This window comes from Ptiloglossa arizonensis, chromosome 1 (assembly GCF_051014685.1).
Source record: "Ptiloglossa arizonensis isolate GNS036 chromosome 1, iyPtiAriz1_principal, whole genome shotgun sequence".
Classification (NCBI taxonomy): domain Eukaryota; kingdom Metazoa; phylum Arthropoda; class Insecta; order Hymenoptera; family Colletidae; genus Ptiloglossa; species Ptiloglossa arizonensis.
Genome location: NC_135048.1, coordinates 7,607,082 through 7,628,334, shown reverse-complemented (window position 1 = coordinate 7,628,334; position 21,253 = coordinate 7,607,082). Strand labels below are relative to the sequence as shown.

At 35.9% G+C, this 21,253-nt stretch overlaps 4 protein-coding genes across 6 annotated transcripts in view; 2 read left to right on the top strand and 2 right to left on the bottom strand.

The window, feature by feature from the left end:
• LOC143152372 (uncharacterized) overlaps window positions 1-21,253 on the top strand; it is a 66,949-nt gene that overhangs the window by 37,832 nt on the left and 7,864 nt on the right. The window lies entirely within an intron of this gene.
• Window positions 1,464-7,720, bottom strand: LOC143152358 (uncharacterized). 3 transcript variants are annotated; one of them, XM_076322379.1, is made up of 8 exons: window positions 7,104-7,714; window positions 6,834-6,920; window positions 6,491-6,604; window positions 6,244-6,390; window positions 5,943-6,153; window positions 2,119-5,866; window positions 1,807-2,017; window positions 1,464-1,723 (listed from the first exon to the last, which is right to left on the bottom strand). In XM_076322379.1, exons 2-8 carry the CDS (start codon window positions 6,915-6,917, stop codon window positions 1,607-1,609), a joined length of 4,632 nt encoding a protein of 1,543 aa, XP_076178494.1. In that variant the 5' UTR covers window positions 6,918-6,920; window positions 7,104-7,714; the 3' UTR covers window positions 1,464-1,606. The 3 variants fall into 3 exon arrangements, with proteins under 3 accessions (XP_076178494.1, XP_076178502.1, XP_076178512.1); XM_076322387.1 differs by having other exon boundaries at window positions 5,943-6,150; window positions 6,834-7,715; XM_076322397.1 differs by lacking the exon at window positions 1,464-1,723 and having other exon boundaries at window positions 1,835-2,000; window positions 6,834-7,720.
• Window positions 7,258-19,268, top strand: LOC143152387 (uncharacterized). The gene is given in 10 exon segments (XM_076322433.1): window positions 7,258-8,883; window positions 9,113-9,226; window positions 9,327-9,473; window positions 9,567-9,774; window positions 9,851-10,504; window positions 10,540-10,926; window positions 14,616-15,779; window positions 17,080-18,607; window positions 18,709-18,919; window positions 19,003-19,268. Coding segments are annotated over 10 exon segments (4,614 nt in total). The 5' UTR covers window positions 7,258-8,799; the 3' UTR covers window positions 19,120-19,268.
• On the bottom strand, window positions 19,115-21,162 carry LOC143152379 (uncharacterized). The gene is made up of 2 exons (XM_076322423.1): window positions 19,678-21,162; window positions 19,115-19,547 (listed from the first exon to the last, which is right to left on the bottom strand). Exon 1 carries the CDS (start codon window positions 20,616-20,618, stop codon window positions 20,307-20,309), a length of 312 nt encoding a protein of 103 aa, XP_076178538.1. The 5' UTR covers window positions 20,619-21,162; the 3' UTR covers window positions 19,115-19,547; window positions 19,678-20,306.

Genomic DNA, 21,253 nt, shown 5'->3' with positions numbered 1-21,253 from the left:
TTAACTATTTATATACATTACGTATATTCTATCCAACTTTCAAAAATATAATTGAATTTTTTCAATACTTGTAAGAACTGAAAAATAAAGCGAATACAACATCATAAAACAAGCTTATATTTTAAAATATTTAAAACTTGAAAGAAATATGTTTTCCTTTAACAATAATGCATAATGAATGAATTGATTTAAGTTTACAGTTTCATTGAACCTAAAATGTATTGAATACGTCGAATCTTCGAAACAGATATTTGGGGAAAACGAAGTCTCGTATAAAATTTTATTCTGCATTTTCAACTTAATTGTGAACGTAAAATATATACTCTCCTTTAGTTTATATTAGTTATTGTTTAGAGCCACACAAGATGATTCTCTTGCCAGTAACCTCACGAGCAACAATAATCCATGCTGTTTTTCTCTTACAAATATAGCTGTCTCCACTGCAGCTCATCAGCATCGACCAAACTCTGGCACATAGCAATACTGACCTCTACATCAACAGATTGCAATGTCCAAAACATTACCGTCGCAATGCGGCACTCCTTTGGAGCTACTGGGGAGAGAACCATCCTACATTAGGTACATATCTACTTGGACCTAAATCCTAGCAAATCGATGTGTTGTTGCTATACTTGTAAACCTTGGATGACCCTTATTACTCCAGGTTGTTTCTTGGCTGGTGTCATTGTGGGAACTCTAGCTTTCTAGACCAGTTTTGGATAAATGTGTGAAAGGGATTCAGGCAGAATTAAATACAAGAGAAAGGACTGAGATAGTAGATTCTTCAATTCCAACTATTATCAAAAGAGTTAGAGTGAATAAAATTGTTATCTGTCCACGAAAAAAAGGCATAGCATGTTTACATCCTCGTTTCCTCCCGTAGTTTACTGCCGCTCCTACGATCGCAAACGAATCGCAGATGGCGACTCGTAGCAAGACCGAGCGAGAGAAAATGCTGTATTATTGACATAGACTTCTAACCATGTTCACTACTAAGAAACAAAATGATTTAGTTCCTGTTTAAATACTATCATTGATTCGATAAGTTTCTCGTAATGAAAGAATGAGTTTAATTTTACATTTGTAATAATCATTCATATTTTTTAAATCATTTATAGCGAAAAGAAGTAATTTGTATTTATTAAAAATAATATTAACCCGCTTATAATCATTTCTATCTAGATAAATTCTATATAATTACGACTGTGCCGCCTTTCCGTAGTTAAGAAGTAGAACAAAGAAAAGTCACATTCTACCTTAACCTATACGGCCAGTATTAATTCCTCTTTTGCATTCATTGACTGAGCTAGAAATCTACTCAGAAATCCTCAGAATAATCTAAACTCTAAGTCCCAGAAACGAGATTGTTAAGGAGTTTAATGCCTTGTTTCCTCAAGACATTCCAAGACTAGATGAAGAGTAAATATAGATAATCAGTAAATACAATGTTCAATATTTCAGATGTTACAAAATTTATTATTTGCAAAATTAATATCATAGGAAAAAGAAGGAGGATTTACGACATACATTTTTTATGTGAAAAACAAAGTAATGATAATGCACGATGTACGAATATACAAATATACAAATATACAATGATTAACAATTAAAATCGCTTAACAACATGTACTTTTATTTCCTGAGGTTCTGCATTAGCATTAACATTAAAAAATATTTTGCGAAATTTTGCATCTGAAAGCAATGAATTCCACATTGGGTCCCTCTGCAAAAATTAAATCCATTGTATATTAACAAATACTTTCTGTTAATTGTACATTTCTTTATTTCAATATTATATTATCTTACCATAAAAGTATTGAAATTACCACACAGTATCAGACTGTGTTTTGCCCTTGTAAGAGCAACACATAATCTTTGTCTATCGGATAAAAATCCAATTCCCCGACTTCGTACACACGACATAATTATCACATCACGTTCTTGTCCTTGGAAACCATCAACTGTATTTACATCAAGTTTGATTTTTTTCTTTATATTTTCTGATAACAAAGCCATTCTGGAATTTTTAACATCAATATTACACATTACATATTCATAATAACATTTATTAAATACCAGTTTACTAAATCTAAAGTAAATGTGTGTTCAAGGACTTACCTTTCAGCAATTTTTTTCTGTAGTATAGATTTCTGATTATTGTACGGTGTAATAATACCGATTGAAATACATTCCCATTTATCGAAATTGGCAAAAATTAGCATAGAGGCTATCATATTAGTTACAAACTGCGCTTCGTCAGTATTTGAAGAATTATCATTGTTTTGATTTGCATTAATGTTTAGAATTCGATATGTCTGAAATGGAAAGCTTTCATTGCGCGCTACTGCAGTTTTCAATTTTCCACCGTAAAAGAATTTATTTGGCCAAGAGCAAATCTCATGTTGCATTCGATATTGCATATCCAACCCAATAATTGGATTACTTGGATAGAATTCAAAAGCATTTTGAACTCGCGAGAAAATGGATTGATCCAATCCAAACTGTTTTGCCTGTGGACTTAGTATAGTAGCTGGTAATTGATTTGAATCTCCAACCAAAACTAATGTATTCACTCTCAACATCAATGGTATCAAAGTTTCTGCCTCACAACTTTGACTAGCTTCATCCACAATACAAACAGATATTTTGTGCTTATCCGAAACAAAAACAGATTCCATTTGGTTATTGTAGCACGATGAAAGAGTACACGTTATTATGTCTGCATGCGCAAGAACTCTATTCTCTGCTGCACGTTGTATCTTTACAAGTTCTTTTGGATTTATTTCTTTTAATGGTCTACGATGTAGCAACAGCTCGTACTTTGCAGTTATATCTGTCAATTTCATTCGAACATGTTGCCTGTATACTTCATCCATTTTTTGAGTATTTGCAAGTTCGCATTTTAAAGCATTTATTTTAGATTCTAAAAACGACTTTTCTTCATCCACACTATCGAGTGGAATATTATTCGTATTAGTCGTCGTTCTCTTAACTTCCCGTTTTGCAAGCTCAGTGACAGAAATATCCTTTACAATTGGATGTATCGCTCCCGCCCGACCAATCCGAACCATTTTAAATCCTTTAGAGTGAACATGCTTCATAGTAGATCTAATTTGTAACAACCTCATAGTAATTTCATCGATAGCAGCATTTGAAGGAGCACAGACTAATATCTTCAAAGGACTTCCATTGTTTGTATACCTGTTACTTCCATACAATACTTGAGTCACAATATTTACAATAACTTTTGATTTCCCAGTACCTGGTGGACCTTGTATAAAGCACAATTTCGCTTGTTTCTGTACTATAGTTTCAGTTATTTTGAAAACAGCTTCTAATTGTTTTTGATTTAATTTATCTTGAGTTATTAATGTCTCCGATGCAGAGACTGTAGGCAATTGGTACATTTCAATTTTCGGACTTAAAATTGGATCCATCAACTGTGATTTTGGAAGACAATCTAATGCCCGCACCATCCGTAATGTTGAACGCAAGTAAGTTACAGTTCTCAATCGTTGAACTCGATTTACTACAATATTTTGATTCAGGGGTTTTGTTGTCATAGTATACGTTAATAACGAACAAGGATTTTTCACATAATGTCCTAAATCTCTGTTATAGTGCGTCCATGGTGTTAATATTGTTTGGTGCACGTCCGTAACATATGCAAATACTTTATGAAATGTTTTCCTCTTCTCTTGGTTATCAATATATTCAAAAAATACTAAATCTCCAAAAACAGGATGAGCTTGTCTCTCTATATCTTGTTTTGTAGCTAATACTTCAATCATCAAAGTTGTTAAATATATATTTGTAGATTTCATGTCTCTTTGAATGGAATTTTCAACTATGGAACACATTAATGTAGGTCGTCTAGGATCTTGATCAATATTCTGGAATTCTTTAGTTATTCCGTACCAAGTTTCTAGCAAGAGAAGAGGTGAAATAATCCTACAATACTCGTCATACGATTTATAATGTGTTAACATTACATAGAGTTCATTGCCATTTACAACCGGTGGTGTGGTGTTTAAATATTCTTGTTCTTCTAACCAAACTGGATTCCATAAGAATATACGCAGCAAAAATTCATGTGTCCTTTCGTTTTCTGTTGCCCTAAATGCTTTTATACGAGGTAGGGGTGCATCTTTTCCTTTTAATTTTTTTAAAACATTCAATTCATCGATCTGATATTCACGTACAGTTTGGATCACTGTGGAAAAGGATACGCGTTTTGTTTTTTTTTTATTTCGCAACTCAGTATTTGATGTACAAGGTGCAAGTGATTTGTTCGGGGTGGATACAGTTGATTTTGTATTTGAAACATTTCCCAATTTAGTTCCTGTTGTATCAGTATCCATTACTTTTTGCATTGGAATTGCCAATAAAGTACTTTCAGACGTTTTTCCTGCTTTGATCGCATTATTCATTTTTGGTATTTTACCCACTTTATTTAGTTCGACAAGTGTTAAGGAATGTTGCAGATCCGTTGTTAATCCTTCAACTGTATTTTTCTTTTTTCTAGAATGATTTATCAATGGAGTCTGATTAGACGAAGTTTTTGATTTTTCTGATATTGGTAATTTGGACACAGAAATTGTGTCTTCTACAAGAAAATCACTTCGGGTTTTCACCGACATTTTTGCTTTCGGTTTTACAGTAGTACGTTTCTTTTCTTGATTGTTTTCTAAAGACAGTCGCTTCTCCTCCATGGCAATCGTTTTCAATTTTTGTTTCCTATTATCTACCAACTTCTTTTTTTCTTCTTTAGTAAGAGGAGTACTTGCTTTTATTTTATTAGGAGGGAGACAATCAGCCCATTTGTGAAGAATTCTGCGGTTCTTTCGTTCTTTTGCAAGCGCATATTGTTCTATTTTAGATTTCTCTTTCAACTCTTTCTTTTCCTTGGTAGTCAATCTTTGTTTCACAGGTTTCTCAAGACTTTCTTGCACTTTGTTAGCACCACTACTTCGTCTTTTAGTAGATAAATGGGGTGGTTCTATCTGAGGTACTTTCTTTTCAAGTGATTCTTTTTTCTTCAAAGTTATTGAAGTTTCTATCGTGCTACTGAATGAAGTATCGACCTTTTGCGTTTGTTGCTTACTTTGATTTCTCCAAGATTCTGAATGTTTTTTATTACTAATTGTACGATTATTAAAAAATTCTGTACTATTTTCTTTGAAATCAATTTCCACTCTTTTTGTACAAGAACTCGATAAATACGTTTGACTTGTATTCCTCACATTTTGTAAAGATGTCTCTTTTCCTTTCCTGTATACAGATTTCTTTATTTTGTTTTCTGGTTTACCCTTTGTACCTACATCTGGTTGCAATTCATCTACAGCTTCATTCAAATCATAAACAAGGTTTTCAATATCAGTACTTTCTATTTCCGTTTTGTCTTCCTTTGCATTGTAATCCTCTTTAATTTTTGTAATAATTTCATCATCTTCGTTGAGTATTTGACTTCGAGATAATCTGCACAACCAATTATTGCCTTCATCTTCACTATCGGTTAATGAAATGACTAAATCCTCATCATGGAGTCTATTGTATCTCTCGCTATCTGTTTCTGCACATTCATCTTTAATTTCCTGTTTAACTGATGTATTGACACCAAATCCACTATCAAACAATTGAGAACTCGGGAAGATATCATCCTCGCTGTCACTTAAATTTACAACGTCATCCTCTGAAAACTTTGTTGTTGGTACTTGTTGTACCTTTTTCAATTTTAACGGCGATACAAGTGTCATAGAATTTACATGTACTTCTTCACAATTCTCGTTATTTTGTTTGGATAGACTATTCTTCAACGAATCATGAATTATTTCAATGTCATTCTCATCCATAATTACACATTTTTCTAAAATTTGAATACTCATTTGTGAAGTACATTTTTGTATATTTCATAAAATAAGTAACAACAAAAATGTAATTACCTTCGACAGGTTCTTTCATTAAATGAGATTCATCTTCCAATTTTGGTATTTTGTTCGGTACAATTACTACATCGCAATTTCTTTCTTCTCTCTTACGTTTAACTAGAGGATCAGACCTATCAATGGACGTGCATCTTGTGAGTGTATTTTCAGAATTTAATACAGTTTCTGAAAGAGTACTGGCATTGTTACTTTCTAGCGTTTGTGACTGCTAAAATGACGACAATGTGTAAAAGAATCATTTAGTAACTGTTAAAGTAATGTTATTAAATAATCAAATGACTCTGAAGTAAATTTTTACCGCAATTGTGTGCAATTTATATGCAAACATGGTTTTATCCGTAATATCAATACCAGAACATCCAACCCCTACGATGTCATTTGAATGTAATTGAACTACTTGGTGTGGCTGTTGGGCAACTCCATTTATGAATAAACCATTCGCACTCTAAAATAATAATAAACTGTCACAAATGACTTATTCCATTCTTATTATGTATGAGTATATTAAACACGTTGTACTATTAGAATTTTGAATGTTGATATACCATCAAATCTGCCACAAATAACCCATCTTTCCGATGGAAGAAAATACAATGTTGACGAGACACTACCATACTGAGGCATACTATTTCATTTTCTTTGGATCTTCCGCAGGTATACTAAAATAAAATAATTTTACATGTAAAAAATATCTGCAATTATTGACGATTTTGAATGTTTTTACCTACTCAAAACGTTCAATCGCTACAAAAATTGCGTTAAAAAAGAATTCAATACAGAACACTAGCAGATATCAAATAATGTTGAGGCAATAATTCGAAAGAAAGTTCGTTTTATCGAATGTCATGCTCGTCGATAATATTTTCAAAATGAACATTATATACGTACTGCATAGTTTGGTTTATCAAGAGTAATCGTATCTTGACCATTAATCCGCTTCAATATGAACTGACAATTAGCGTTTGTATCCATTTTCTTAAAACAATCAGTATATTTATAGGTCCTACTGTTCCCTTCGTTAACCTGTTTCCCGTTACGCTAAACTCATTTTGTAAAACTTCGTTTCGAAGTGTTGGATGTGTTCGAAACTCGATATAAATCAGTCTACATATTGTTCAACAATGTTATTCTTTAAATAAATAAAATTACATTTCGTACCCTACATTAAAACGAAACGCATGAATGAACGTTCATCGCTCTTCGCGATTGTATTTACACACCGCGCGTTTCGTGATGGGTTCCGAAACCAATGTGGCTATTCTGTTGATTGACTGCACGCGGAGGACTGTGTAAATACATTTTGCGAACGTATATTGGTAAAATATGACAATGACATTACGTTAATTGGGTTTCTTTCTTCTCGTTTGAGATATCGTAACGTAAAGACATATTTTTACATTTTAGGATTACATAATTTGTATTATATGAAATTTACAAATGTGAGAGTTCTACGCGTTGCGAGTATTAAGAAAGCAGCATGCGCGACGAGAATGACGCACCGCCACTTTTTTGAGAATTCGGACCTCTGATAAAGCGGTGGGTTGTTTGATTTTCACGGTTGCATAAGCAAAGGACCACCGAGAACGATCTAAAGCAAAAACAAACTCGTGGTATTGTATTGAACGTAGAAAAGGAAGTACAGAAAGGGGAAATCATAATCGTATCTATGTACTTAGTTCCCTTCTTAGATTCAGTAGTTCATCCACCCATTTCTCCTCGTGATTACACGAAGTTACAGAATATCATTTATTTTACGCCAAATATCTCTTTAAACGAAATTCTTATCTTAATATACATAGATACACTTCCTATATGTATAGTGAGTAATGGTAATATTTGGCCAGTACAGCACGTTTAGAAAAAAAAAAATAAAAAAAATTGAGAATTTCCTTTCATTATAAATTCGGATAAGTGGTATTGGAACTCTTTTGGCGTTGTGGAACGTCTACAGTGCCGACCACGCGAAAATGTCCTCCAGTTTTTTAGAGCAATATTGTTCGGTAATTCAAAGTTCGCATCGATAAAATAGATAGTTCTGTTACTGTACATGTGAATGCTTGTTATCGATCGGTCATTTATATCCCTTTGTTATACCACGATTATAAACGCGTTAAAAAATAAAAGCGATGTCGGATCAAATTAAAGAATTATATTTAAACGAATTGTGTAATCATTATTCATCATTATTAAAACTTAATAGTAACAAGTATATGTATCAAATTCTCTGGTCATCCATTTATATTCAAGTTGTTAAATTTCACTTATGGGGGGGGGTAGAATATACATTATTTAAAAAAAACATTATTTTTATGTTATTAATGGATACATTTATATCGTAATTTGCTGAAATAAGGATCTACTGCAAAAATAAAATTTTAAGAAACCTGTCGGTGTAAGTGTGAATAAAATAGAACGAAATAATGGAAAACGTAAAATTACGTCTGTACGTTACGATGTCTCAAACAAGAAGAAAGAAACCCAATTAACGTAATGTCATTGTCATATTTTACCAATATACGTTCGCAAGATGTATTTACACAGTCCTCCGCGTGCAGTCAATCAACAGAATAGCCACATTGGTTTCGGAACCCATCACGAAACGCGCGGTGTGTAAATTCAATCGCGAAGAGCGATGAACGTTCATTCATGCGTTTCGTTTTAATGTAGGGTACGAAATGTAATTTTATTTATTTAAAGAATAACATTGTTGAACAATATGTAGACTGATTTATATCGAGTTTCGAACACATCCAACACTTCGAAACGAAGTTTTACAAAATGAGTTTAGCGTAACGGGAAACAGGTTACCGAAGGGAACAGTAGGACCTACAAATATACTGATTGTTTTAAGAAAATGGATACAAACGCTAATTGTCAGTTCATATTGAAGCGGATTAATGGTCAAGATACGATTACTCTTGATAAACCAAACTATGCAGTACGTATATAATGTTCATTTTGAAAATATTATCGACGAGCATGACATTCGATAAAATGAACTTTCTTTCGAATTATTGCCTCAACATTATTTGATATCTGCTAGTGTTCTGTATTGAATTCTTTTTTAACGCAATTTTTGTAGCGATTGAACGTTTTGAGTAGGTAAAAACATTCAAAATCGTCAATAATTGCAGATATTTTTTACATGTAAAATTATTTTATTTTAGTATACCTGCGGAAGATCCAAAGAAAATGAAATAGTATGCCTCAGTATGGTAGTGTCTCGTCAATATTGTATTTTCTTCCATCGGAAAGATGGGTTATTTGTGGCAGATTTGATGGTATATCAACATTCAAAATTCTAATAGTACAACGTGTTTAATATACTCATACATAATAAGAATGGAATAAGTCACTTGTGACAGTTTATTATTATTTTAGAGTGCGAATGGTTTATTCATAAATGGAGTTGCCCAACAGCCACACCAAGTAGTTCAATTACATTCAAATGACATCGTAGGGGTTGGATGTTCTGGTATTGATATTACGGATAAAACCATGTTTGCATATAAATTGCACACAATTGCGGTAAAAATTTACTTCAGAGTCATTTGATTATTTAATAACATTACTTTAACAGTTACTAAATGATTCTTTTACACATTGTCGTCATTTTAGCAGTCACAAACGCTAGAAAGTAACAATGCCAGTACTCTTTCAGAAACTGTATTAAATTCTGAAAATACACTCACAAGATGCACGTCCAGTGATAGGTCTGATCCTCTAGTTAAACGTAAGAGAGAAGAAAGAAATTGCGATGTAGTAATTGTACCGAACAAAATACCAAAATTGGAAGATGAATCTCATTTAATGAAAGAACCTGTCGAAAGTAATTACATTTTTGTTGTTACTTATTTTATGAAATATACAAAAATGTACTTCACAAATGAGTATTCAAATTTTAGAAAAATGTGAAATTATGGATGAGAATGACATTGAAATAATTCATGATTCGTTAAAGAATAGTCTATCCAAACAAAATAACGAGAATTGTGATGAAGTACATGTAAATTCTATGACACTTATATCGCCGTTAAAATTGAAAACGGTACAACAAGTACCAACAACAAAGTTTTCAGAGGATGACGTTGTAAATTTAAGTGACAGCGAGGATGATATCTTCCCGAGTTCTCAATTGTTTGATAGTGGATTTGGTGTCAATACATCAGTTAAACAGGAAATTAAAGATGAATGTGCAGAAACAGATAGCGAGAGATACAATAGACTCCATGATGAGGATTTAGTCATTTCATTAACCGATAGTGAAGATGAAGGCAATAATTGGTTGTGCAGATTATCTCGAAGTCAAATACTCAACGAAGATGATGAAATTATTACAAAAATTAAAGAGGATTACAATGCAAAGGAAGACAAAACGGAAATAGAAAGTACTGATATTGAAAACCTTGTTTATGATTTGAATGAAGCTGTAGATGAATTGCAACCAGATGTAGGTACAAAGGGTAAACCAGAAAACAAAATAAAGAAATCTGTATACAGGAAAGGAAAAGAGACATCTTTACAAAATGTGAGGAATACAAGTCAAACGTATTTATCGAGTTCTTGTACAAAAGAGTGGAAATTGATTTCAAAGAAAATAGTACAGAATTTTTTAATAATCGTACAATTAGTAATAAAAAACATTCAGAATCTTGGAGAAATCAAAGTAAGCAACAAACGCAAAAGGTCGATACTTCATTCAGTAGCACGATAGAAACTTCAATAACTTTGAAGAAAAAAGAATCACTTGAAAAGAAAGTACCTCAGATAGAACCACCCCATTTATCTACTAAAAGACAAAGTAGTGGTGCTAACAAAGTGCAAGAAAGTCTTGAGAAACCTGTGAAACAAAAATTGACTACCAAGGAAAAGAAAGAGTTGAAAGAGAAGTCTAAAATAGAACAATATGTGCTTGCAAAAGAACGAAAGAATCGCAGAATTCTTCACAAATGGGCTGATTGTCTTCCTCCTAATAAAATATGTTGGAAAGTTCAGATTATAATAAGTAGTTTATTATGATATGCAGGGATCTCGCGTATCTAGTAGTATAGTTCCCGTACACACAAGAATACAATGTAGGAACTCGAGGAGTACAATGTGATATGTCTTCGTGACTCTGGACTTGGAACTCGACTGGTAGGAAAAACAAAAACGTAAACGGCCAAACCGTTGACCGCGTGGCGGACGACCCTCACGCGCCAATACGGAGACAGTCCCAAAAATCGACATCTGGCATCCTTAAGATCGTTGTTGCATTCATTCCAACACCCTTCCTCAACAATGATCATTCTTATTTACTTTAAAGAACTAAAACAGTCCGCACTTATTAATGAAAAACTTTAACTTCACTTTGCCTAAAGGTTTTGTTAACATATCCGCTAACATTCGTTCTGTGGGACAATATTCGTAGTTCACGATTCCCTGACTATGCACATCTTTTATGTAATGAAACTTAGTGTCTATATGTTTAGTTCGATTATTAAACTTGTCACTACACACAAGCTTTAAGCAACTTTGGTTGTCCTCATAGATGGTTGTATTCCTTCGATAGCCATCTTCTTCCCCGAAATCTTGAAGCAAACGGTGCAACCACAGTGCTTCCTGAGTTGCTTCTGCAAGTGCAACGTACTCAGCCTCCGTGGACGATAATGAAACACAAGATTGTTTCCTGCAAGCCCAACTTATCGAACCTCCAAAGAGCTGAAATACGTATCCGCTGATGGATTTTCGATCGGTTTTGTTTTGGGCCCAGTCCGCGTCAGCGTAGCCGATTAATCCTCTCTCATCTTTCCTTACTTCTATGCCCAGATAGTGTCATTTTCATTCAGGGAAATGATCTCTTCATCCATGGCCCTTTTCCATTTGTCCTTGTTGGGTCCTGATAATGCCTGTTTCGCGTTCCTTGGCTCATTTTCTTCAACTGTAACTGTATTCAGAGAAGCCATGTACCTATCCGGTGGCACACCACGGTTTTTCCTCTCTGATTGTTTATTTCGCACAGAATCTTCAATTCTTGGTTCTTCTGATGGCAATTCTTCTTCGGACCGTTCATCGCTTGAGCTTCCTTGGTTCTCTTCGTTGTGGCTCGCCTTCGATGGAAACGTGATCTCATCATTATCCGTACGAATTGATTTATCTTCATCCACTTTGTCTAAGAATATCACGTCACGGCTAATTTTGATTTTACTTGTTTCTGTGTCCAATAATCTGTAGGTTTTTGATTCCTCCGAATAACCAACGAAGGTGTATTTTTCAGCTTTGTTATCTAGCTTCTTTCGCTGTTCCTTATGAACGTAGATATACGCATTGCATCCGAATATATGTAAGTTTCTGACGTCTGGTTTTCTTGAATGCCATAGCTCATACGGGGTCTTTCTTATGGCTTTTGTTGGTAGGCGATTTTGCAAATAATTCGCGGTGTTTATCGCCTCTCCCCAATATTTTTTTGCTAATTTCGCGTCCAACAACATACATCTTGCCATTTCTAATAAGGATCTGTTCTTTCGTTCTGCAACACCATTTTGTTGCGGTGAATAAGCAGCGGTATATTGTACTTGAATCCCTTCCTTTCTCAAGTATTTTTGCAGATATTCATTTACGTACTCCCTTCCTCTATCTGACTGTATTTTCTTCGGCTTTTCCTGAAACTGCGTCTTCGTCATTTCCACAAATTACTTGATGCGTTCTGCAGCTTCATTTTTATGGTCAAGAAGATGAATATTCGTATAGCGGGAGTAATCGTCAATGATGGTCAGAATGTACCTTTTATTGCCCGGTGTTACTGTTTGCATAGGTCCGCAAACATCAGTATGAATAAGATCCAAAATTGCATTTGATCTGTTCCTTGATTCTTTCGGAAACGGTATACGCGACATTTTGCCAATGATGCAACACTCGCAAGTTATGCGTTGTCCACAGCTGATTACCCTTATACCTTTAGCTAACCTTTTTTCGCTAAGCTCTTTTACTGCACTTGGGTCCCGATGACCAAACCGTCGATGCCAGGTATGCTGGCAATTTTCGGTGTGCCCAGTGTTACTGTTTCCGCTTGCGACATGTGCCTCTTCGACTACATTTAGCTGGTAAAGGTTTCCAGATGTCGTGGCTCTTGCTAAAAGTTTCCCATCTTTTGAAATTGTGCAGTCTTCTTTAACGAAAGTCAACCTGAAACCTTTTTCGGTTAGCCTTTTGACCGACAATAAATTAGACCCGAGTGACGGAACGTAAAGCACGTTAGTCACTTTCACTTCCAAAACTTTTTCTGCATCCACTCCACATTTAATTGTTCCCGATCCGATCCCATGCACTTTGACCACTTTGCTTTCGTCTGCAAGGCGCACGTGGCCTTGCCTCTTTGTGTCCAATTCTTGAAAGAATTCCTTTGACGCTGACATGTGGCTAGTTGCACCGGAATCAATGATCCAAATGTGAGGTCTCGCATTTTCTTTAGTTTCGGCTTTCGAGCACGTTTCTTCTGGATTATCCGTCAAAACCTTTGCATAAAAACTTATATCGTTTGAAGATTTTCCTTCCGATACTGTATTGGCTTTTCCTTGCTTATTTTTCCAGGACTTGTATTTTGTACAGTCACTTTTGTAATGCCCCGGCTTCTTACAAAAATAACAAGTCCTTCTTGATTGGGCACCGCTTCTGCATCCAAAATCTGTTTTCATTGCCGTTTCGGCACCTTGTGCATTCTCCCTTGTGTCCTTTGCCCCTTTACGCCTTTTGAACTCGTCTATTAGTTTTCCCTTTACGAGTTTCAAAGTGAAATCGTTTTCCGGTCTGCTTTCAAGGGCTGTAACCAACGTTTCGTAAGATTCAGGGAGACTTCCCAATAGCATTGCCGCCATTAAATTATCTGGTAGGTTTTGTCCGAGAGCCGTTAAGTCATTTATGTACCCTGACATTATGGTAATGTGTTGCTCCATGTCACCATCTTCCTTCATTACCGTTCGGCACAGTCGCTTTAACAACAGAACCTTACTTGTTAAGGTCGACTTTTGGTGGTAATCCTTTAGTGACTCCCATGCTTCACGTGCGGTTTTCGCATTCCTTATGTGTTGCAACTGAGTGTCTTCAACTAAGAGACCAATTGTGGCACGTGCTTCATTGTCCTTCTGCGTCCACGCAACGGTCGCTGGTTCAGGTTTCTCTTCTGCTATCACATTCCACAATTTTTCTTTAATCAGCAGCAGTTCTAATTTATAACTCCATACCGAATAATTCCCACCGTTTAGTTTCTGGATTGAGAAAGCACTACTTACACCAGACATTTTGACTTGATTCACTTTTATATCACACACACAAAAAAAAATTTGTACTGACTTTATAAACACCTTAGTCACTATACACTAGCCCTGGGCCCATAACCTGTTGGAAAGTTCAGATTATAATAAGTAGTTTATTATGATATGCAGGGATCTCGCGTATCTAGTAGTATAGTTCCCGTACACACAAGAATACAATGTAGGAACTCGAGGAGTACAATGTGATATGTCTTCGTGACTCTGGACTTGGAACTCGACTGGTAGGAAAAACAAAAACGTAAACGGCCAAACCGTTGACCGCGTGGCGGACGACCCTCACGCGCCAATACGGAGACAGTCCCAAAAATCGACATCTGGCATCCTTAAGATCGTTGTTGCATTCATTCCAACAAAATAAAAGCAAGTACTCCTCTTACTAAAGAAGAAAAAAAGAAGTTGGTAGATAATTGGAAACAAAAATTGAAAACGGTTGCCATGGAGGAGAAGCGACTGTCTTTAGAAAACAATCAAGAAAAGAAATGTACTACTGTAAAACCGAAAGCAAAAATGTCGGTGAAAACCCGAAGTGATTTTCTTGTAGAAGACACAATTTCTCTGTCCAAATTACCAATATTAGAAAAATCAAAAACTTCGTCTAATCAGACTCCATTGATAAATCATTCTAGAAAAAAGAAAAATACAGTTGAAGGATTAACAACGGATCTGCAACATTCCTTAACACTTGTCGAACTAAATAAAGTGGGTAAAATACCAAAAATGAATAATGCGATCAAAGCAGGAAAAACGTCTGAAAGTACTTTATTGGCAATCACAATGGAGAAAGTAATGGATACTGATACAACAAGAACTAAATTGGGAAATGTTTCAAATACAAAATCAACTGTATCCACCCCGAACAAATCACTTGCACCTTGTACATCAAATACTGAGTTGCAAAATAAAAAAAAAACAAAACGCGTATCCTTTTCCACAGTGATCCAAACCGTACGTGAATATCAGATCGATGAATTGAATGTTTTAAAAAAATTAAAAGGAAAAGATGCACCCCTACCTCGTATAAAAGCATTTGGGGCAACAGAAAACGAAAGGACCCATAAATTTTTGCTGCGTATATTCTTATGGAATCCAGTTTGGTTAGAAGAACAAGAATATTTAAACACCACACCACCGGTTGTAAATGGCAATGAACTCTATGTAATGTTAACACATTATAAATCGTATGACGAGTATTGTAGTATTATTTCACCTCTTCTCTTGCTAGAAACTTGGTACGGAATAACTAAAGAATTCCAGAATATTGATCAAGATCCTAGACGACCTACATTAATGTGTTCCATAGTTAAAAATTCCATTCAAAGAGACATGAAATCTACAAATATATATTTAACAACTTTGATGATTGAAGTATTAGCTACAAAACAAGATATGAAGAGACAAGCTCATCCTGTTTTTGGAGATTTAGTATTTTTAGAATATATTGATAACCAAGAGAAGAGGAAAGCATTTCATAAAGTATTTGCATATGTTGCGGACGTGCACCAAACAATACTACCTTGATCAAAAAGTTCTAGGACTGTCCCCCGTGTGTCGCTGTCAATCACCCGATTGTTTCTTTTTTTTTTTGTTAGGTTACCATATCTGTCATTAACACTTCCTTCCAATTTCAGCATCATAGCTTGATATTTATAAAAGTTACGTTGTACTGAGCACATCTCCTTTGTTCGTGTCTTCGATTTTGAAAATGGCATCATTTGAGCATCAACGAGTTTGCATTAAATTTTGTGTAAAAAACGGATTTAACGGTCCGCAGACCTTGGATATGTTGGAGAAGTGTTTCGGCAACGATACTCTTTCGAGATCAAATGTTTTTCGATGGCACGAACGCTTCAGAAGTGGTCGTGAGTCGGTCGAGGATGACAAACGCAGTGGCAGGCCAACAACGTCGAAAACCGATGAAAACATCGATAAAATTCAAGAAATGTTGTCCGAAAACCGCAAATTGACCATCAGAGAGCTGGCAGAGGACTTGAACATTGCTTATGGATCCGTTCAAGACGTTTTGGTTAGTGATTTGGGCCTCAGACGTGTCGCTGCAAAACTGGTGCCGAAAGACCTCAATTTCATGCAAAAAAAGGACCGCGTTGAAATCGCGAAAGACATGATTTCCAAGGCCGAATCCGACCTAACATTTATTAAACGTATCATCACTGGAGATGAGACGTGGATTTATGAGTATGACACACAATCCAGACATCAAGCGAGTGAATGGCGTGCACCGGAAGAGCCGAGACCGAAAAAACCACGTCGTTTTCAGTCAAGAAAGAAGGCGATGCTCACGGTTTTCATGGATTACAATGGTGTTGTGCATCAAGAATTCTTGCCAGAAAAACAGACAGTCAACAAAGAATACTATTTGGGCGTTTTGAGACGTTTGCGCAAAGCAATTCGTCAAAAAAGGCCAGATTTGTGGGCAAACAACTCGTGGATTTTGCACCACGATAACGCACCGGCGCACAATGCGATCCTTATCCGCGAGTTTTTGACGAAAAACAACACGAACACTATCCAGCAGCCTTCAAATTCACCAGATCTGGCTCCCTGCGACTTTTTTCTGTTCAACCGAATTAAAAAATCGCTTCGCGGAACGCGTTACAGTACCCGAGAGGAGGTCATGACAAAATCGAAGACGGCTCTGATGGACATACCGAAAATTGAGTACCAGCGGTGTTTCGAGGATTGGATCAAGCGCTGGCGCAAGTGCATTGCAGTCAATGGGGACTACTTTGAAGGGGACCATATCGATACGGACGAATAAATTTGTATTTTTGATTTTATGAATAAAGTCCTAAAACTTTTTGATCAAGGTAGTTGATTAACACCATGGACGCACTATAACAGAGATTTAGGACATTATGTGAAAAATCCTTGTTCATTATTAACGTATACTATGACAACAAAACCCCTGAATCAAAATATTGTAGTAAATCGAGTTCAACGATTGAGAACTGTAACTTACTTGCGTTCAACATTACGGATGGTGCGGGCATTAGATTGTCTTCCAAAATCACAGTTGATGGATCCAATTTTAAGTCCGAAAATTGAAATGTACCAATTGCCTACAGTCTCTGCATCGGAGACATTAATAACTCAAGATAAATTAAATCAAAAACAATTAGAAGCTGTTTTCAAAATAACTGAAACTATAGTACAGAAACAAGCGAAATTGTGCTTTATACAAGGTCCACCAGGTACTGGGAAATCAAAAGTTATTGCAAATATTGTGACTCAAGTATTGTATGGAAGTAACAGGTATACAAACAGTGGAAGTCCTTTGAAGATATTAGTCTGTGCTCCTTCAAATGCTGCTACCGATGAAATTACTATGAGGTTGTTACAAATTAGATCTACTATGAAGCACGTTCACTCTAAAGGATTTAAAATGGTTCGGATTGGTCGGGCGGAAGCGATACATCCTATTGTAAAGGATATTTCTGTCACTGAGCTTGCAAAACGGGAAGTTATGAGAACGTTGTCTATTACGAATAATATTCCACTCGATAGTGTGGATGAAGAAAAGTCGTTTTTAGAATCTAAAATAAATGCTTTAAAACGCGAAGTCGCAAATACTCAAAAAATGTATGAAGTATACAGGCAACATGTTCGAATGGAATTGACAGATATAACTGCAAAGTCCGAGCTGTTGCTACATTGTAGACCATTAGAAGAAATAAATTCAAAAGAACGTGTAAAGACACAACGTGCGGCAGAGAATAGGGTTCTTGCACATGCAGACATAATAACGTGTACTCTTTCATCGTGCTACAATAACCAAATGGAATCTGTTTTTTTTTCGGATAAGCACGAAATATCTGTTTGTATTGTGGATGAAGCTAGTCAAAGTTGTGAGGCAGAAACTTTGATACCATTGATGTTGAGAGTGAATACATTAGTTTTGGTTGGAGATTCAAATCAATTACCAGCTACTATACTAAGTCCACAGGCAAAACAGTTTGGATTGGATCAATCCATTTTCTCGCGAGTTCAAAATGCTTTTGAATTCTATCCAAGTAATCCAATTATTGGGTTGGATATGCAATATCGAATGCAACATGAGATTTGCTCTTGGCCAAATATATTCTTTTACGGTGGAAAATTGAAAACTGCAGTAGCGCGCAATGAAAGCTTTCCATTTCAGACATATCGAATTCTAAACATTAATGCAAATCAAAACAATGACAATTTTTCAAATACTGACGAAGCGCAGTTTGTAACTAATATGATAGCCTCTATGCTAATTTTTGCCAATTTCGATAAATGGGAATGTATTTCAATCGGTATTATTACACCGTACAATAATCAGAAATCTATACTACAGAAAAAAATTGCTGAAAGGTAAGTCCTTGAACACACATTTACTTTAGATTTAGTAAACTGGTATTTAATAAATGTTATTATGAATATGTAATGTGTAATATTGATGTTAAAAATTCCAGAATGGCTTTGTTATCAAAAAATATAAAGAGAAAAATCAAACTTGATGTAAATACAGTTGATGGTTTCCAAGGACAAGAACGTGATGTGATAATTATGTCGTGTGTACGAAGTCGGGGAATTGGATTTTTATCCGATAGACAAAGATTATGTGTTGCTCTTACAAGGGCAAAACACAGTCTGATACTGTGTGGTAATTTCAATACTTTTATGGTAAGATAATATAATATTGAAATAAAGAAATGTACAATTAACAGAAAGTATTTGTTAATATACAATGGATTTAATTTTTGCAGAGGGACCCAATGTGGAATTCATTGCTTTCAGATGCAAAATTTCGCAAAATATTTTTTAATGTTAATGCTAATGCAGAACCTCAGGAAATAAAAGTACATGTTGTTAAGCGATTTTAATTGTTAATCATTGTATATTTGTATATTTGTATATTCGTACATCGTGCATTATCATTACTTTGTTTTTCACATAAAAAATGTATGTCGTAAATCCTCCTTCTTTTTCCTATGACATTAATTTTGCAAATAATAAATTTTGTAAGTAACATCTGAAATATTGAACATTGTATTTACTGATTATCTATATTTACTCTTCATCTAGTCTTGGAATGTCTTGAGGAAACAAGGCATTAAACTCCTTAACAATCTCGTTTCTGGGACTTAGAGTTTAGATTATTCTGAGGATTTCTGAGTAGATTTCTAGCTCAGTCAATGAATGCAAAAGAGGAATTAATACTGGCCGTATAGGTTAAGGTAGAATGTGACTTTTCTTTGTTCTACTTCTTAACTACGGAAAGGCGGCACAGTCGTAATTATATAGAATTTATCTAGATAGAAATGATTATAAGCGGGTTAATATTATTTTTAATAAATACAAATTACTTCTTTTCGCTATAAATGATTTAAAAAATATGAATGATTATTACAAATGTAAAATTAAACTCATTCTTTCATTACGAGAAACTTATCGAATCAATGATAGTATTTAAACAGGAACTAAATCATTTTGTTTCTTAGTAGTGAACATGGTTAGAAGTCTATGTCAATAATACAGCATTTTCTCTCGCTCGGTCTTGCTACGAGTCGCCATCTGCGATTCGTTTGCGATCGTAGGAGCGGCAGTAAACTACGGGAGGAAACGAGGATGTAAACATGCTATGCCTTTTTTTCGTGGACAGATAACAATTTTATTCACTCTAACTCTTTTGATAATAGTTGGAATTGAAGAATCTACTATCTCAGTCCTTTCTCTTGTATTTAATTCTGCCTGAATCCCTTTCACACATTTATCCAAAACTGGTCTAGAAAGCTAGAGTTCCCACAATGACACCAGCCAAGAAACAACCTGGAGTAATAAGGGTCATCCAAGGTTTACAAGTATAGCAACAACACATCGATTTGCTAGGATTTGGGTCCAAGTAGATATGTTCCTAATTCACGGTGGTTTTCTCACCAGTAACTTGAAAGGAGTGTCACATTGCAGCGGTAGTCCCATGTTTGGACATTGCGATCTGTGAATGCAGATTTCGATATCGCTGTGCGGCAGTGTTTGGTCAACGTTGACGAAATTGTAGCAGCATGGATTATCAACTTGGCAGTTTGAAGGCGTCCAACTCCTGTCCCGCCAGGATCTCTCCCCGCTTGCCGGAATCGTTGCGACTTTCATAGAAAGCCAAATCTCCATCATTGCACTGGCCCATCTGTCTCCTCAACAAGGCGGCAAATTCTTGGAAAGAATATTGGCGACCCATATCATTGGGCACCTCGCGTAGTGGACTTGATCTAGCCGAGTGCCAATTTAAATTCTGAACGGGACTGACGACAATTGATACAATTCGTCGAGTCCGGTCCCTCTTGGCCTTGACCATCTTCCAGTGGATTGGCATTGACGATTTCATTAGACATCACCAATGTCTTTCCGCAGATTGAGTATCTGGACTGGTGCAGTTTAAAACGGACAGAGAAACACTTCGGGGTTCCGCAGAACCCTTGTTATGGAACCTCGAGTACGACACAGTTCTGCAAGCCGATGGCCTTCTCGATATGGCCTAACAAGCTTCGCAAAGGCATGTTAGTTCTGGCCGTCGGGGACAATTGAAGGATGGCCATTTAGCGCACGGAGTACAGTGCCCGATGCGTCGACGGATCAGGAGGATTAAATTACAGCTGGCGCTCCATAAGACCGAAGTGCTGGCGATACACGCACCTTGGCAGAAGCTGTCACCTCCTGATCCGGATAGATGTGGCCAACGTCGAAATGAAGTCCCAGATGAGATATATGAGACTGATCCTCAACAGCCACTGGTGTTTCGAGGGGCATTTCGGCTGATCCCACGGTTGGAGGGGGCAGTTAGCGCTTTGGGCCGGCTTCTTCCCAACCTGCAGGGTCCGAGAGACTGGGTTAGCCGTCTCTACGTGAGCATGAACCAGTCGGTAGCCCTGTACGAGACTGCCATCATGCTCAATCACGAGCTTGCCCTCTTTCCGGAAACGGACGATTCGGATCATCTTACCAGTGGAGGAGAATCGCCTG

Excerpts from the sequence above, each read along its gene's own strand:
- LOC143152358 (XM_076322379.1), bottom strand. The coding sequence starts at position 6,917 with ATGGATACAAACGCTAATTGTCAGTTCATATTGAAGCGGATTAATGGT. Across the intron at positions 6,605-6,833 it reads TTGATAAACCAAACTATGCA|TATACCTGCGGAAGATCCAA; the intron begins GTACGTATATAA and ends ATTTTATTTTAG. Across the intron at positions 5,867-5,942 it reads AATGAAAGAACCTGTCGAAG|AAAAATGTGTAATTATGGAT; the intron begins GTAATTACATTT and ends TTCAAATTTTAG.
- LOC143152379 (XM_076322423.1), bottom strand. The coding sequence starts at position 20,618 with ATGAAATCGTCAATGCCAATCCACTGGAAGATGGTCAAGGCCAAGAGG.